General features: G+C 40.0%; 1 protein-coding gene across 10 annotated transcripts in view; it reads right to left on the reverse strand.

Annotated features, from left to right (window-relative positions):
- ppfia1 (PTPRF interacting protein alpha 1) overlaps positions 1 to 15322 on the reverse strand; it is a 72007-nt gene extending 56685 nt beyond the window's left edge. For 3 of the 10 annotated variants that reach the window (XM_054770080.1, XM_054770083.1, XM_054770081.1), the window contains exons 1-2: positions 14149 to 15321; positions 6293 to 6562 (exon numbers count right to left, since the gene is read on the reverse strand). In XM_054770080.1, coding sequence (XP_054626055.1) covers positions 6293 to 6562 — 270 coding nt within the window. In that variant the 5' untranslated portion in view covers positions 14149 to 15321. Of the gene's footprint in view, positions 1 to 6292; positions 6563 to 14148 lie in introns of all 10 variants that reach the window. The other 7 variants (XM_054770079.1, XM_054770077.1, XM_054770084.1 and 4 more) reach the window with 4 other exon arrangements.
- Positions 15323 to 17936: the final 2614 nt, after the last annotated feature.

A 17936-nucleotide genomic window follows, 5' to 3' on the forward strand; every position in this document is an offset into this window, starting at 1 on the left:
AAACTGGTCCACCACATCTAAACTTTCCCCCATTAACTAAAACAGATGCTTGCTGGTCATCAGCTTTATGTCGTGAAAAAACAAACATTTTTTTTAGTATTAACATGTAAACAAGAAGTTTGGAGCCAATGGGGCTCCGGAAGGTATTGCAGCAGCTTCTTGTTTAGTTTTTGCATGAGTATACAACACTGTATCACCTGCATATAATTGTATTTTGGTAAGTGATTGACAAACACTGAATAAAATTGCGCATACATACAATACCTTAGGGCACGTTCACATTGCAGGTCAATTTTCATTTTTTTGCTCATATGTGACCTGTATCTGACTTTTTCATTTCAGTGTGAACAGTAAAGTTTTTTCAAATGTGACCCAGGCCTCACTGGTATGTAGATATGTATCCAAAATGTATCTGATGCTACTTGTGAATGTTTGGGTTGCGCATATCTGACCTATACGTCATCGAAAGGCGTGTTTTGCTGTGCAGAGTTGTGGGAAAGGTACTCACAGATGTAGGCAAAAGTTTATGTCATCCACAATTTTAAAAATCTGTGTCAAGTGGAAGCTGCTCACATCACTCCTGGCACCAACGTCCACCCACATGCTCCTCGGAGCAGACGTCTCAAACTCAAAGTCTTGCCCTCCTTCTTAATCTCCCACTCAAAATAATTTGGTTGAGAAAATGTTGACTCTAGTTGGACAAAATCCTTGAAATTGCAGCAAATGCACCAGGACTAGACAGCAAATTAGAGTAATGTTTACTGCTGTAAACACCCGCGTGTGACAAAAAATCCGGATTGGGCATCATACCCTGCAATGTGAACGTAGCCTAAATCTCCTAATCACGTAAATCTTATAATAAGTGGTGCTGATGGCTCCAGAATGTTTTTTTTTTTACTTTTTAACTAACAAGGCCAGGCCCTATTAACGTCTTGCTAGTGATCATGATTGACTGCAGTTGGTAGTTTCTCTTTGAACGCATTTGTTTGACAGCACTCCCTGAAACGATTAATACTCAGAATAACGGGAAAGTCCAAAGAAATCAGTGAGGATCTAAGAAGGAGAACTGCTGATTTACATATATGGGGAAAGTCTTTTAGAGTCATTTCTAAAAAAAAACCCTGCAGAATCTAAGATTCAAGATGTTCGACCTAAATTGCAGAATTTTTTTTCAACTCCTCAAAAATATCATATTTAAAGGGACTATTTGCAACACGGGCCGCACGGTGGCCTAGTGGTTAGCAAGTTGGCCACACAGTCAGGAGATCTGAGTTTGAATCTCTGTTGGGCATCTCTGTGCATCTCTGCGCGTGCGTGGGTTTTCTCCAGGTACTCCGTTTTTTTCCCACATTCCAAAAACATGCATGTTTAGGTTCATTGACGGCTAAATTGACCATAGGTATGAATGTGTGCGTGAATGGCTGGCGACCAGTTCAGGGTGTACCCCACCTCTCGCCCGAAGTCAGCTGGGATAGGCTCCAGCATACCCACGACCCTATTGAGGATAAGCGGCATAGAAGATGGATGGATGCATATTTGCAACACAACGCAGCGGTGAGATGCTGTCCTCTCTATGGCATGCTATTTTCCAGCAAATATGCAGCTGCGTGTCAGACGGACGGCACATTAAGTTACCATTGATAAAGTCGTCCAAAAACATGGCATGTACCTCGCGGTGGCGTAGCAAGCAAATAGCACAGACAAGAACGCAAGGTGCATTTACAGACATCAGGTGATAAAATTATTATTATTTTTTGCCCAAAGATAGATTCGCGACCCACTTCAGGGTCTCAACCCACCAGTTGACAATGACTGGTCGAGAAGAAGACCCATATAAGATTCAAGAGAGTTTTATTGTCATGTGCATGGTAAAACAGCAGTTATACTATGCAATGAAAAGCTTATTCTGTTCATTCTCCCAAGAAAAGAAAGAAAACACAAGAAAGAATAAGAACATAAGAAACATAAACATATATACCAATAAATTAAGCAACAACAACAGAAGAGACATTAATACAAATAAATAAATAAATAAATAAAGTGCTATGAGTGTGTGCGTGTGTTGCGTGCAGCGTGTGTGAGTGCTTCGTTGAGATGCCTGATGGCCTGTTGGTAAAAGCGGTTTGCCAGCCTTGTGGTCCTGGACTTCAAACTCCTGTAGCGTCTGCCTGACGGTAGGAGTGTGAATAATGAGTGTTGTGGATGTGTGCTGTCCTTGATGAGGTTGTGTGTTCTGCGTAGGACTCTAGATTTATAAATGTCTTGCAGTGAGGGGAGGGCTGCCCCAACAATGTTCTGTGAGGTCTTGATCACCCGCTGGAGTGCCTTCCTATCACGTGTTGTACAGTTACCGTACCAAACAGTGATGGAGGCGGTAAGGACACTTTCGATAGTGCATCTGTAGAAGCAACTCAGGATTGTGGTGGACATGCCAAATTTCCTCAGTCTTCTCAGGAAGTACAGTCTCCTTTGGGACTTCTTCAGAATTTGTTGGGTGTTGTGAGACCAGGTGAGGTCCTCGCTGATGTGTGTGCCAAGGAACTTGAAGGTTTTCACCCTCTCCCCCTCAGTCTCATCAATAAACAGGGGTTAATGCGGCTCCTTTTCCCTTGTTCTTGGGTCGATGATCATCTCTTTAGTCTTATCTGTATTGAGAAGGAGATTGTTATCACGACATCAAGCTATGAGGTCTGCCACCTCTCTTCTGTATGTTTCAACACCACCAGTGATCAGGCCGATGACTGTAGTGTCATCCGCAAATTTAATGATGCTGGTGTTGTTCTGGGAGGCCACGCAATCGTAGGTGAAGAGCGTATAGAGGAGCGGGCTCAGCACACACCCCCGTGGGTTCCCAGTGCTCACAATTCTTGAGCTGGATGTGTGATTGTGGACTCTGACTGACTGGGGCCTGCCTGTTAGAAAGTTAAACACCCAGTTACAGAGGGAGGGTGACAGGCCAAGTGTGAGGATCTTATTTGTGAGTTTGTGGGGGCTGACTGTGTTAAAAGCAGAGCTATAGTCTATAAATAGCATTCTGACATATGTGTCCTGGCCCTGTAGGTGCAAAAGGGCTGTGTGGATGGCAGTGTTGACTGCATCATCCGTGGACTGGTTCTGGCGATATGCAAACTGTAGAGGGTCCACAGTTGCCGCCGGGAAGCTCTTTTTGATGTGGGTCATGACTATTCTTTCAAAGCACTTCATAACAATAGGAGTAAGTGCTATAGGGCGATACTGTCACTCAGATGAAAATAAATTGGTTAGGATGTTGAGGAACAACCCAAAAACCCTAAGGTTTGAGCCATGACAATGAAACCAAGCATACATCAAAACAGGAATGTATGAAGCAGGCTAAAATGAAACTTCTAGATCAGCCGTCCCAAAGCCCCGACCTTAACTCCATAACTATAGAGTAGGCACGGGCCGGTATGAGATTCTGACAGTATAATGACCTTGGCCAAAAATACCACAGTTTCACAATATTATAACTACAACTCTAAAATGTGTTATTTTTAAATATCTTTATTGAAAAGAAGAGGGAAAAAAAACTTTGCACAGGCATTTTTAAAGAACAGAATGATGCAAGTGGAACATATGTATTCAAAACAAAAGGTAAAAAAATAACTGAATTATTTCTATATAAATAATAAATACAAAGCTGGTCTTAATGCAGTCTGCGGTTGCTAATCCTGCGACTCATGTCATAAGACCATAAATATTTTCTTACAAAAAAAACAACAAAGCAATGTGCATGTGTGTGCATTTTATATAAATAAATTTAACCCTGTTGCGCACCCCCATGTAGGACTAATTACTTTGTGGACTAATTTAGTGTCTTTCCATTGCTTTTATGACAAAAGGTTCTGAAAGTTGCTTTAAAGGAGACTGAAATACAGTCAGTTAAGCTGCACGTGTGCATGTGTGTGTTTGACACAAATGTTATTAAATGCCATGAAAACAGCAAGGTTTGGCTGACCATGCTACAGTATGTGTTTTTCAGGGCATTGAATCAATCGCAAATGGACTGTTCAGGTCGTAGTACAAGATGTTTCACCTCTCATCCGAGCAGGCTTCATCAGTTCATTAATCTGATTAGACAGGACAAATCTAGTCTTCGAATTTGGTGCAAGATTCAAAGTGTTTATCCTCTAAAGGAGAACTTAGTTATTAAGCATAAACTGATGAAGCCTGCTCGGATAAGAGGCAAAACATCTTCCTAAGACTACCTCAACAGTCTAGTTGCGATTGATTCAGTGTCCTGAGAATACAATGACCTGGATGAATGAGAATAGTCACAGGTGTGCTATGTGTTTGTACATACTGTATAAACACATAATGACATATTTAATAGAGTGGCCCTCCCAGTGACCACCAAATGGGATTTAAAAAGGGATTTACAGTCATCACAGATTACCTACTGTTGGCAAAACACCACTACCAGGTAATTTAACTCTAGTACGGTTTGGTGGTACAATACATAGACATAGGAGTACTACATAAGAGCTATCCAAGCTAACAAGGCTTACCATGGCAATAACGGATGACAGGAAATAACACTTGTAAGCAACAGCACTAACTGAATTCTGTTTCCAAAAAGGTCAAATATAACATATTGCAATTTTAGAAATAGGTATTCCAATTAGTGGTGTAATGGTAGGCCATAATCACGATTTAGTACGTACCTCGGTTTTAAAGTCACAGTTCGGTTCATTGAATGGCCAACTTAATTTTATATCCTAACAGTGAATTTTAAGGTAAGAAATTAGGCTACTAACAGTTGTGACAAGTAGTTGTTTTTCAAGCCATGTTGTTCCTATTTTACAGTATGTGCATTTTTATGATGTGTGCTGACAGCGACCGTGTTCCGGTTTTGTTCTTCTTGCTTTCTGTGTGACTACATAAAAGACACTGTCGTTGCACACCTACCATGGTATTTGTTTATTTGAGTGTTTGGAAAACGTTGCAAACGAGATCTGTTCATTTGTCGGGATTGCTATTAGGTCTGCTCTTTAGGTAAAAGAAAACAAACCAACTTTTAGCCGACTATGGACAAAATCTAACGAATCAGATTCGACTATGAAAATCCTTAGTCGAAGACAACCCTATTACAAATACATGTATCGTTACATCCCTAATTACTATGTAGTGTAACATTATTTAATTAATTTTATTTACAAAACAGCATGTCATTTCAGTCTCTACACTGAGGCAGTTATCGGCTGTGCAACGCATGGTGGAACTAACACTTTAATTATATGACATGTCTTAATTTGAGTGACTTTACTGTGGGATTTGCTGTGTGAATTATTTGGGGTCTATTGATTTTGATTATGTATATACGTTTGTTTTCAGGTGTTCATCTTCACTGAGCACTGGACTATCTTAATGTTTATTAAAGTGACCATGGTGGAATTATTACAGCAAATGGAGAATGGAATGGGCTCTGTATAGGGTGTCAGGTCTGACAGTATGATCATGTACTCAAACTTGTAACACTACTCCGATAATGTGCACCTGATACTACTATATGGGTGCATCAAGGCAACCCCTTGTGCAAAATTCAGCAATTTATCTTCCTATCAATAGAAGACACGTAAAGTAGAGCCCCGCTATTCATGGTTGTTACGTTCCGGCAGCACTCTAATGGCCAAAACCACAAGTAATTGAGATGCCCATAAAAATGTCTATTTTGACACTCTAATCAAGCCTGGGCTACTTGTATGTTGCTTTGTCTAGAACACGGGTGTCCACAGGGTGCCCTGCAGCTGATTTACATACATACATACACATATATATAAATATAAAACTTCTTAGCATATCTACATGCTGTATCCTTTCATTTTTCACTATGTGGCCCTCAATGGAAAAAGTTTGTTGACACCACTGGTCTATACGCTACTGTATGTAAAATGTATTTGTTTCAGCTTGATATACAGTATAGACCATAACTCAAACAACTCAAACAAACAGTAGGTCATCAAACCAAATGCCTACCACACTCACCATGCAACCAAAAAATAACACAAGTAACACATGTGAAACACATAAGGTAACTGCACCAGACACACTATGCAAGTATCAAAATAAACGCAAATACACAAATATACATGAAAAACAACACTAGCATTTATAACCCGAGACACATGCTGGGTAACTATCTGTTGGGGACCTTTGCGCGTGGGCTTCCCAGCATGCGTTTCGGGTTGTATATTAGCAGTACTAGTATACATGTCCATGCACACACACACACACACACACACGCACAGACTCTCTCTCTCTCTTTCACACTTACTTGCGGTAAAGCGGAGTTGAGTTGTCTCTGAAGGGAGTCCCTTTCATGGCTGACTTCATGCAGTTTACCCTGGGCCAAGCCCAGATTTTCTTGAGTCTCTCTCAGAGTCTCAAGAAGACGGTCCCTCTCCTCCAACATGGAAACCATCAGGGACTCAAAATGACCTTCAGAGTCTGACTGCAGCGGGGAGCCGGAGGCTTGACGACCGGTGCCACCTCCACTACTCGGCCCCTCTGTCTCACTGATCGTGGGCATCACTTCACACATCATCTAGAAACATGAATGGGATGAACAAAAATGTTATTACAGCATAACATGTAAACTGCAACATAATAAATCTGAAATGCTCAACATAAGCAAATGCTTTATAAAATTCAAGGCAAATACATTTTCCCTCCATGGTAACATGCTGGTTACTAAAGAGTCATTAGAAAAGCAAGTTTATACCTGATGAGGCAGCAATACATTGCCAGTAAAAATTTCTCACAGCAGTTTTCTGCAATGGCAACAATTATATTTTAGGTTTTGGCATAAGCAGTGAACCTGTACTCGGCACATTGACAAGAATGTTCACTCAAGCCTCTAACTCACATCAATGTCTGCAGCCACAGAGAAAATATGACAGAAAATGAGTAATGCACGTAGAAGCAGAAAAACATGACTACAGGCTGAATTACGCTACAGCGTAGTCACTATGCTGTCACTATCCTTCTTATGCCGTCTTTATCTTGTTATAGCTCTTCAGCGAGGGCTAAGCACGTGACGTGCAATTCTCTACCAAACCGCTAGGTCAGGGGTGTCCAAACTTTTCCAGCGAGGGCCATATAGTGAAAAATGAAAGGATGCAAGGACCACTTTGATATTTTGTAAACCAATACATGTAGATATGCTAAGAAGCCATACATATTTCAAGAAAATACCGCATCTGAGCTTTGTGATAAAGGTGAAAAAGCCTATTGGTGTCAACTTCACTCTTTGCTCTTTTTTTCACATTTTTGCTGTTTTTAAATTTTCCAAAATGGGACCCCACAGGGGTGTGTGCTGAGTCCACTCCTCTACACGCTCTTCACCTACGATTGCGTGGCCTCCCAGAACAACACCAGCATCATTAAATTTGCGGATGACACTACAGTCATCGGACTGATCACTGATGGTGTTGAAACATCATACAGAAGAGAGGTGGCGGACCTCATAGCTTGGTGTCGTGATAACAATCTCCTTCTCAATACAGATAAGACTAAAGAGATGATCATCAACCCAAGAACAAGGGAAAGGAGCTGCATCGACCCCTGTTTATTGATGAGACTGAGGTGGAGAGGGTGAAAACCTTCAAGTTCCTTGGCACACACATCAGCAAGGACCTCACCTGGTCTCACAACACCCAACAAATTCTGAAGAAGTCCCAAAGGAGACTGTACTTCCTGAGAAGACTGAGGAAATTTGGCATGTCCACCACAATCCTGAGTTGCTTCTACAGATGCACTATCGAAAGTGTCCTTACCGCCTCCATCACTGTTTGGTACGGTAACTGTACAACACGTGATAGGAAGGCACTCCAGCGGGTGATCAAGACCTCACAGAACATTGTTGGGGCAGCCCTCCCCTCACTGCAAGACATTTATAAATCTAGAGTCCTACGCAGAACACACAACCTCATCAAGGACAGCACACATCCACAACACTCATTATTCACACTCCTACCGTCAGGCAGACGCTACAGGAGTTTGAAGTCCAGGACCACAAGGCTGGCAAACCGCTTTTACCAACAGGCCATCAGGCTTCTCAACAAAGCACTTACACACACCGCATGCAACACACACTCATAGCACTTTATTTATTACTTATTTATTTGTATATTTATTTGTATGAATGTCTCTTCTTTTTGTTGCTGCTTAATTTATTGGTATATATGTTTATGTTTCTTATGTTCTTATTCTTTCTTGTGTTTTCTTTCTTTTCTTGGGAGAATGAACAGAATAAGATTTTCATTGCATGGTATTACTGCTGTTTTACCATGCACATGACAATAAAACTCTTGAATCTTGAATCTCTTGAATCTTAAATAATATTGGTACATTTTCTTTGTAATTTTATAACTTTATTCCCATAATATAACTTTTTCCCACACCTAATTTTCCCAAAATAACAACTTTATTTTATTTTGTTTCTCATTACAACTATAAAAAAAACTTTTTTCTTTAATAATTCAACTCAATTCTATTAAAATTATATTACTTTTTCCCATAATATTATGAGTTTATTCTCATAAAATTGTGACATTTTCTCTATAGAACATGACTTTTTTCTCTTAATATTTTGACTTTATTCTTTTAAAATTACAGCTGCTATTTCCATTTCTGCTGTTGTGTGTTTTTTTAATTTTCCAAATATTTCACCTTTCTTCTTCAATAATCTTCATAATCATACCTTGATTACAAAAACAAGAATCAAGGATTTTTTTTCTGCCTGGAAGAATCGCTTACATCACCCACGCAAGGATGAAGAAGGAAGCGAATGTTTGAAAGCGCGGGAAGATTGAAGAGGTTAGAGAAGGGTAACGAAATAGAAGGAAAAAATATATAAAAAGCAGACATAAAATGTGGCTAAACAGAAAGTGCAATACCGTGACGTGTATCTGTTGTAACGCAGCACTTACATACCACAACAGCACATTTTATGTGTTGCATCAATTCCTCCCAAATGGAGCAGAAGATCCACGACAAGGTAAACATAGCGCAAATCTGTGAGATTAAGGTTAATGTATTTTACTAACAACATTAGCCGGGTGGAGGGCTGGCTTTCTCTTAATTATGACTACTGTAGAATGTGTGGCAGTTTATTATGATGGCAACGTGACTTCAGGCAGGGTTTATTTCATCTCCAAAAACACAGCGCTGTGAATTAAGATGGAAAATAAAAAAATTTTGCTCACTAATCAGTAGCAGCTCATTTCGAGCAGACAATACAGTGTAGTGGAACAAGAAGGTGTCTTCATTTTAATTTGAACACTGCAAAAACTCTATCTTATAAAGAATATTTGTCCAATTTCTAGTCAGCCTGTCTAAGTTTAGGATGTATAAATGAACACCCATTAACATAATGTAATATGTAATTTAGTCTTAGTAATGTATTAGTAAAGTAATTATTATTCATTTCCTTTTCCAGTAAATAATTACAGTCTGCGATAGATAAATTCATCTACAACAGCATCATCATGTAGCCCATGAGAGTTTGTTTCTATGCACAATGTGAATTTAAGAAATAAGATTAACTAAAAAAATTAAACCAATTGGTCGTTCAATATTTAGTGAAATGTTTTATTTTACCTTGTGTGTTTATAATTGCTCTTTAACCAAGCAAAAATACGTTTTTTCCAATTACTCGATTTAAAATGGGGATTGCTCAAATCTCCGTTTGGGCATCAGTTTGCATGTTCTTTCCGTGCATGCTTGGGTTTTCTCTGGGTACTGCGGTTTCCTCCCACATTCCAAAAACATGCATGTTAAATTAATTGGAGCCTCTAATTGGCGATTGGCTGGCGACCAGTCCAGGGTGTACCCCACCTCTCACCGAAGTTAGCGAGGATAGGCTCCAGCAAACCCCCGCAACCCCAATGAGAATAAGCAGCATAGAAGATGGATGGATTTTTACTTTTGAAATTACATCTTTTTCATGTTAAATTGCAGTTTTAGAATGTGCTACGGGCCATTAAAAACAAAACAGCCGTGGGCTGCAAATGGCTCTCGGGCCACACTTTGGACATCCCTGCTCTAGGGGCAGTGTTTTCCTGAGAGTGACCAATCACAACTCTTGCCAACTAGCTATTTAGTTTCCTGTGTACTAGTAGTAGTAGTAGTAGTAGTATTGAACAATGGCGAGTGAAGCGACATGCAGATCGTTGTAGGAGCTGCAACTAATGGATGTGGAACATCAGTCACTTTTATTGTACATGTTGCTCTGAGTGGAGGAGTTTAGCTACCGTGGGGTCTTGCTCACAGGTGAGGGAAGGATGGAATGCGAGCTCGACAGGTGGATTGGTGCGGCATCTGCAGTGATGCGGACTCTGCATCGGTCCGTTGTGGTGAAGAGGGAGCTGAGCCCAAAGGCAAAGCTCTCAATAGACTGGTCGATCTACATTCCTACACTCACCTATGGTCATGAGCTTTGGGTAGTAACCGAAAGGACAAGACCGCGGGTACAAGCAGCCGATATGGGCTTTCTCTGTAGGGTGACCGGGCTCTCCCTTACAGATAAGAAGGGGAAGACCCAGGACACCTTGGAGAGACTATGTCTCTCAACTGGCCTAGGAATGCCTCGCGATCCGCCGTGAGGAGCAGGACTATGTAGCCGGGGAGATGGAAAGTCTGGGCTTCCCTGCTTAGGCTGCTGCCACTGCGACCCGACCTCGGATAAGCGGAAAAGATGGATGGATGGATGGATGGATGTTCCTCTGAAACCGCTCATATTTATATCATATTCATAGAAATGCTCATATTGCATATTTCTTCACTGAGACACTCAATTTCTGTCATAGATTCTTTGTTTTCTTTCTTAGCTTTGGCTGACTTTTTGAAGCATTCGAGGGAGGGAAAAAATTAAAATTTACTTAAAGCCGACCAACGTTGACGTGAGGTTAGAATTTTTTTGGAGGTGCACGGCAAGCTCCGCCGTAGGGTTTGGAGAGGGAGGGGCAAGCCGACTTGGATTACGCCGATGCCGTAACATAATGAAGCGTGTCGTCTTCATCCATCTTACAGCATTACAATTGGAGACCAATTACTTGAATATAAAGGGCTCACCAGACAATCTTTGCTGGCAGCTGTTTATGTTCTAAAATCACTGGACAGATTTGACTGCAGAAGTTAAAAAGATGATCTAATCAGCACAGCCTAAGGTCAACAAAACAAAACAAAAAAAAGTATTGCAACAGCCTATTGACAAAACAGAGCCAAATCAGCTGAAACGACTTATTGTTAAACGCTCCACAAATACCCTTGACCAGCCACAACAGTCCTAGAAAATAACTTCCCTCTCCATTCAACCACACAAAACTATGCTGCATTTTTAGAGGTACACTATATGCGATAAAGTAGCCCATGACAACAGAGGAAGGACATTTGAGAGAGTCTTGTACCAATGTCCACAACCAAGTGTAGGTCCTTCAGACTGATTGTAAGACAAAAGCCTGTAATCATGTGAATGGGATTTTGCATAGCTGCAAAGGGTAACAAGTTGGTGGCTGCAGGAAAAACACCGGCTCTGTCAGAACGCAGTTGTTGTTTTATTGGACCACTAAACTCAGGGGTGTTCAAACTTTTTCCACCGAGGGCCTACAATGAAAAATGAAAGAATGCAAGAGCCACTTTGATACTGTATTTTGGAAGCCAACACATTATAGATATGCTAAGAAGTATACACATATATATGTATACACACACATATACATATATATATACATATATACATATATATATATATATATGTACATATATATATATATATATATATACACACACACACACACTATATATATATATATACACAGTATAAAAAACTGCATCTCAGCTTTGTTATATTGGTGAAAAAGCACATTATTAGTATGAACCTGGATCTTTGCTCTTTTTTCCTAATTTTTACTGCTGTTTTTTCTCAATAATATTTCAACTTTCTTCTTAAATAATCTTTGTAAATTTTCTTCTCGTAATATGACTTCATTCTCAATTTTTTTTTGACATTATTAGAACTTTTTGCCCAACCTAATTTCCAAAATTGACAACTTTGTTTGGTCTCTCATAAACAACTTAAACAAAATAACATATTTACTCTCTAATATGTCAACTCTTCGCTTCTAAAAGCACATTATTTTGCCTCATGACAAGTTTATTCTCATAAAATTACGACTTTTTTCTCGTTGGAATATGACTTTTTTCTCATAAAATTACAGGTGTCTTTTCAGCTGTTGGTGTTTTTTTCCCAGCAATTTCAACTTTCTCTTGTAAATTGTTTTCCCGTAATTATGGCTATACCCATAATATTTTTACTTTATTCTCAAAAAATTATAACTTTTTCCACAACCTCATTTTCCAAAAATTACAACTTCATTCGTAGTTTTGTGTCTCATAATATTATGACTTAAAAAAATAACATCTTTAATATTTAAGCTTTAAGCTACTGAAATGACACTTTCCCTCATATAATTACGTCGGGGTGTAACGATTCATTCACTACATTGATGGATCAATACACATTCCTATGATTCAGCTACATCGATCTAGGTCCTCAAGTTTCCATTCAGGGCGACATATATATCGATATAACATGGTTTAAAAGGTAATCAATCAATTTAATCGATACAAAGAAATAAAGCATTGGACTCAACAGGCTTCATACGGATGTGTGGGTGTGTGTTTTTTTTAACACTTTAAATGATAAAGACTTTAAATGTTACTCGATTGGAGTCTGCCTGTCTGTGATGTCATCGTTTTCCGGGTATGTGGTGGTCATGGGAGTTGTGGTGGACCTGTGAAACGCAGCTGATTCACTGCTGCTTCTTATACTGAGCCGTACGTCAACGTCGCCGCCATATTGGATGTGACAAGAGTCGGAGCGGAGAAGATGCCTCATTCATGTACTGCATGGAAGTGTACGACTCGTTTTACTGCCTAAACCAAATCCCAAGGAACAACATTTCACAAGTAAGACTTAACAATTACCTTTGATAGTATCGGGCCCTTAGACTGCATGATTTGGCCATTATGATATCGTTTTGAAAGCATAATTTGCCGATATTGTTGAAAACACTGTATTCCCACGCACAATTCATTATCAACTCCCACTCTGTCACTATTTTCAGACATACTGGCATACACATGCTGTATGCACATACATGAAACATGTCAGTCATGAATGTGTATCCCTGACATACACGCACACACAGCGCTGGCAGAACAAACGTGGAAAGATGTGACCGACTGTGACTGGGTGATTGAGTAAGTGTAATGTAAGCATGAGTTATAATAATATGTTCAATCGGCATTTGCATTATGTCCCTCACCTTTGGGTGCAAAGTGCAGGTTCGGATTGCACTATTTAAAGTAAATAATCATGGCAAGCTATACCACCCTCTGATCATCCTGATTTTATATTGCATTTTTAACTCATTTTTTGTACTCATTGATAATTTATTCTTAAATATGTCAACATTATTAATAATTTTGTCCGGATTCCCTAACAAAAAACAATGGGAATCTAGGAAACTTCACCTGCACTGTTTAGTATCCAGGTATTTATTTCACAGTCACACTGGCTGAATTTGTGGCTAAAAGGTTACTGAATCGATTTAAAGTTACTGAATCATATCGTTCTACATGACCAAATATCGTCCTTGAATCGTATCGGCAACCACCAATCAAATCATTATTAAAACCAATCGTTACACCCCTATTACGGTATTCTTGTAAAATTACTTTTTCTAGTTCAATTACAACTTTCTCTTAATATTTGACTTTATTTTTGTAAAATTGCTGTTGTTTTTTTCCATTTTGCTGTTTTTTTGGTTAATTTTCTTGTTAAATTATATTTTTACAACGTCCCGTGAGATGTAAACGGCCCCCGGAGCCGCACTTTGGACACCCCTGACTTAACTGTACCTTCTGAAAATTAATATACTACAAATAAATAAACATAACGAAAAGGTTTTGACTACAATTAAAATGCACACAAATATAACACGTGTAAACAGGAAAAACAAACCTAATTTACTGTCAACTATTTAAAACCACACATAATAAAAGCAAGCTAATGTTGTATTAATAATTGTTGTGATTATACGTAAATAATGAAGTAATTCCAAATACCTTGACAAATCTATGATCTGTTCCACGGGCTGGTCGAAGTCCAGGTTCTCCAATTAGGATGCTCGCATATACTTTAACATCTAAACTTTACTCAGACAGTGTGATATATAATAATTAAGGCTTTGGATATGTGTTGCACTGGAGACAAGGCCTCAAAGCAAAGCCATTCAGCAGGGTTTCCAGGATTCCAACTTCGACCGGCTAAATCAACGATAGCTAGCTAGCATTCGGCAAGTATGCTGGTGATTCGATGATTGCATATCTAGACTTCAGAGCGTTTTCTTCACTTTTCAGACAAACAACTACTTTTGAAAAAGTAACTATATCCCCGGTGGCAAGAAGTCGCCAATTGAGATATAGCAAGTAAGGTGACGTAGACACAGCTGTACTCGTGTTAGCCTTTGGCTAATTTAAAGCGAAATTCTTTGGCTTTAAATCCGTTTAGAGTCAACAGTTAGCCGGCGTTAGCTACTAGCCTGCTAGGATGCTAACGCTTGCTAGTTCTGAAGCGCTCCAACTTAGCAAAGATAACGACACCGAGTTGCCTTAAGTTTGTAAAAAAGTTGATAAAATATCAAAATGTCTCAAGTCTAACTACCCGACATTTTCTAAAGTGACTATAAGTTTTTAAAATAATTCAAAGTAAGACTATGAAGCTATCAAGGAACGTTAGCGCGTCAGCTAACATTAGCTTCCCGTCGATTCGGAGGAGTAAGCGTCACCACATCGTCGCTCAACTCTTTACTCCCAGGCACCGTTGAGCGTTAGTTCGGTTCTGGTCGAGTTGGGAAATCCATGAGTAGAATAGAAATCATATTCGTCGAGTTTCCTGTCTTGTATCCCTTTTTGCTTCGGTATTTCCACGGTAAGGTCCGCTAGTCCAGTCCTTCCCTGACGCCACTGCCTGCCAGCTCGGGCAGTCAGACAACCAATGGTGGGCTCCGGCGGCTAGCTCTTAGCAGTAGCATGCTAGTCCTCGGAGGAGAGTCCTCCACGGTTTGGCAACAGGACGACAGGAAAAAAACTGGCACACTGTAAGTTAGTTACTAAGATACCACGATTAAAATGGCAACATCACAAATGTGACACAAGTACGTGTTTACACGACGCACACTTTATTTCATATGCAGCCATTGCTTGCTCAGCATCAAATGATATTTCATGTCGACAGTATGCCAATCTTCTTAACACGTAATCACGCAATGCAACTATACTGTATGTCAACAAATAACACGTAGGAGTACTGTTTTATATCATTACTTTTAACTTGGAAATTTTACTCTTCCGTACATAAATTCCAAACGGCTAATTCATATTGAAATACAATTTGTGAGGGATTAACACTGTTTCAAAATCACTACAAGAACTATATTAATGTGTGACCTAAATTCAGTGGTTGAATGGATGATAAATCAATTGCGCCATCTTGTGGGATCTCAATGTAAGTATTCTTTGAGTATTCTATTTTCTTGAGTGCATTTTAACAGTGTAATGCACTTGCAGCGTACCCGTCAACATTTGCATTCGAAAATAAGGAGAATTGTCCGGAAAATGAGGGGAGGAAAGGAAAATTGTGGTCTTCGACCAGATTTTCCACAGGGGGAGGGCGGCCTGCTGTGGCGCAACCCATTCATTCATTCATCCATCCATCTTGTATTGTATTTGTACTTTATTTATCCCACAGCGGGGAAATTCTTTACAAGCAGCAAGCAAGATATGCAAGTAAAGAATACAATGTAAATAATACATATTGACTACAACATGGTTCAGGTGGTGCAGGTGTTGTAGAGCCTGACAGCGGTCGGTATGAAGGACTTGCGGAACCTCTCCTTCTTACACCGTGGGTGTAACAGTCTGCTGCTGAAGGAGCCGCTAAGGGAACCCACAGTGTCATGTAGCGGGTGAGAGGTGTTGTCCATGATGGACGTCAGCTTAGCCAACATCCTTCTCTCCCCCACTTCCTCCACGGAGTCCAGAGGATCGTCCAGGACAGAGCTCGCTCTCCTGATCAGCCTATTGATCCTGCTCCTGTCCCTGTCCGTGCTGCCCCCTCTCCAGCAGCCCACAGCATAGAAGATGGCTGAGGCCACCACAGAGTCATAGACGGTCCGTAAAAGAGTCCTGCACACACCAAAGGACCTCAGTCTCCTCAGCAGGTGGAGGCGACTCTGGCCCTTCTTGTAGATCTTCTATGCCGCTTATCCTCATTAGGGTCGCGGGTATGCTGGAGCCTATCTCAGCTGACTTCGGGCGAGAAGCGGGGTACACCCTGAACTGGTCCTGTGGCGCAACCGTGTTACTTTACTGCCATGCGTCTTTTATTTTGAAGTCTGGACTATACCGGTTTCAGGATGTGTTATGCCGATGTTACCCAAGTGTTTCCTAGCGGCCCAGAAGGTGTACTGCTAGGAAAGAACGGCAAAATACGGGAGTTTTCCACTGAAAACGGAGGGTTTACGTGTATGACCTAAATTATGTTTTGTGCACAAATACGATACAAATACATAACTAATATGGCAATGGAAATAATTACACTAAAGTTTTTTTTTAAATTGTTGTTTTATACTAAAATTGGCTGCACTGTGCTGTAGTGTTTAGTGCGTTGAACTCACAGTTAGGAGATGGAGTGTTTGAATCTGATACCTGAAACCACAGGTTTGCCCTTCTCTACCAGGGTTCTTCCGTTGTAATAGTTTCCCGCATTTTTCCCGTATTTAAATTTTCATGAAAAAAGAAATCCAGAGCAGCACAGCGTCCGCCTAGCAAAAGTGTTGCCAAATGGGAAATCGCAAAATTATTATACCTTTTATAAGGTTTATATAAGCTTTAAATTATCGTATTCTGAGGAAAATGATTGTACATATACAAGTTGATTGCTCAGGACCATCTTCCCTAGGAAAATATTACCATAGACATTGTACAGTCATCTTCACTCTATCATGGTTTATCAAAAATATATAAATTAATAAATCATGCTGTTTTGTGGTTGAATACGGCCTATAATTAGTCCAAAATATGCACATTTCTGCAAATTTTTACATTTTTTTGCCTAAATGAAGCATTTTCCAACATAAAAATGGCTAAATGAAGAAAAATCCAAATACAAGACATTCTGAAAACATATTCAAAGACGTTGTGAGGATACGTAGTACAGTGTTCCCTCGCTACATCGCGGTTCACCTTTCGTGAACTCGCCTTTTTCACAGATTTCTTAAAGTGCAATTTTGCACGTTTTTTTTTAAACAACTTATGAACACACATTGTGAACTGCGTCCTTGTGTTGTATTAGAGCGATCCATGGGTGCCCTGTTGTATGTATCTGTTATTGTATTTATTACTGCTACCAGTAGAGGGTATCGTACATTCATGTTAGAGATGAAGACGTGTGTGTTTATGTGCCTGTACAAGCATATTCAGAACCCACAGTAGACAATAGGTGGCTAAATATAGAACCACAACAGTCCTGACTGGCTAAGAGAGAACCGCAGCATTGTGTTCTGCATCCTTATTGGCCCGGCCATTGACACCTGCGTCCTGATTGGCTGTAGACCATTGTCAGTCAATCTCCTTCATGCCGTTTCCTGTTGTGGTCAGTGGTCATTAGCAAACGAGCTAACGGGAAAATCCGACGACAGGAGCAATATGTTTTAACAAGGATACAAAAACACTACAGCCGAACGGCACCAGGACGAGGCAAAGTCAGATGAGTGAAATACACGTGAGTCACTTAATTTCTTGTGTCCAAACTAGTAGGTTGATCATTAAAATTCAAATGAAATTTGAACATT

Source organism: Dunckerocampus dactyliophorus, chromosome 3, assembly GCF_027744805.1.
Source record: "Dunckerocampus dactyliophorus isolate RoL2022-P2 chromosome 3, RoL_Ddac_1.1, whole genome shotgun sequence".
Lineage (NCBI taxonomy): Eukaryota > Metazoa > Chordata > Actinopteri > Syngnathiformes > Syngnathidae > Dunckerocampus > Dunckerocampus dactyliophorus.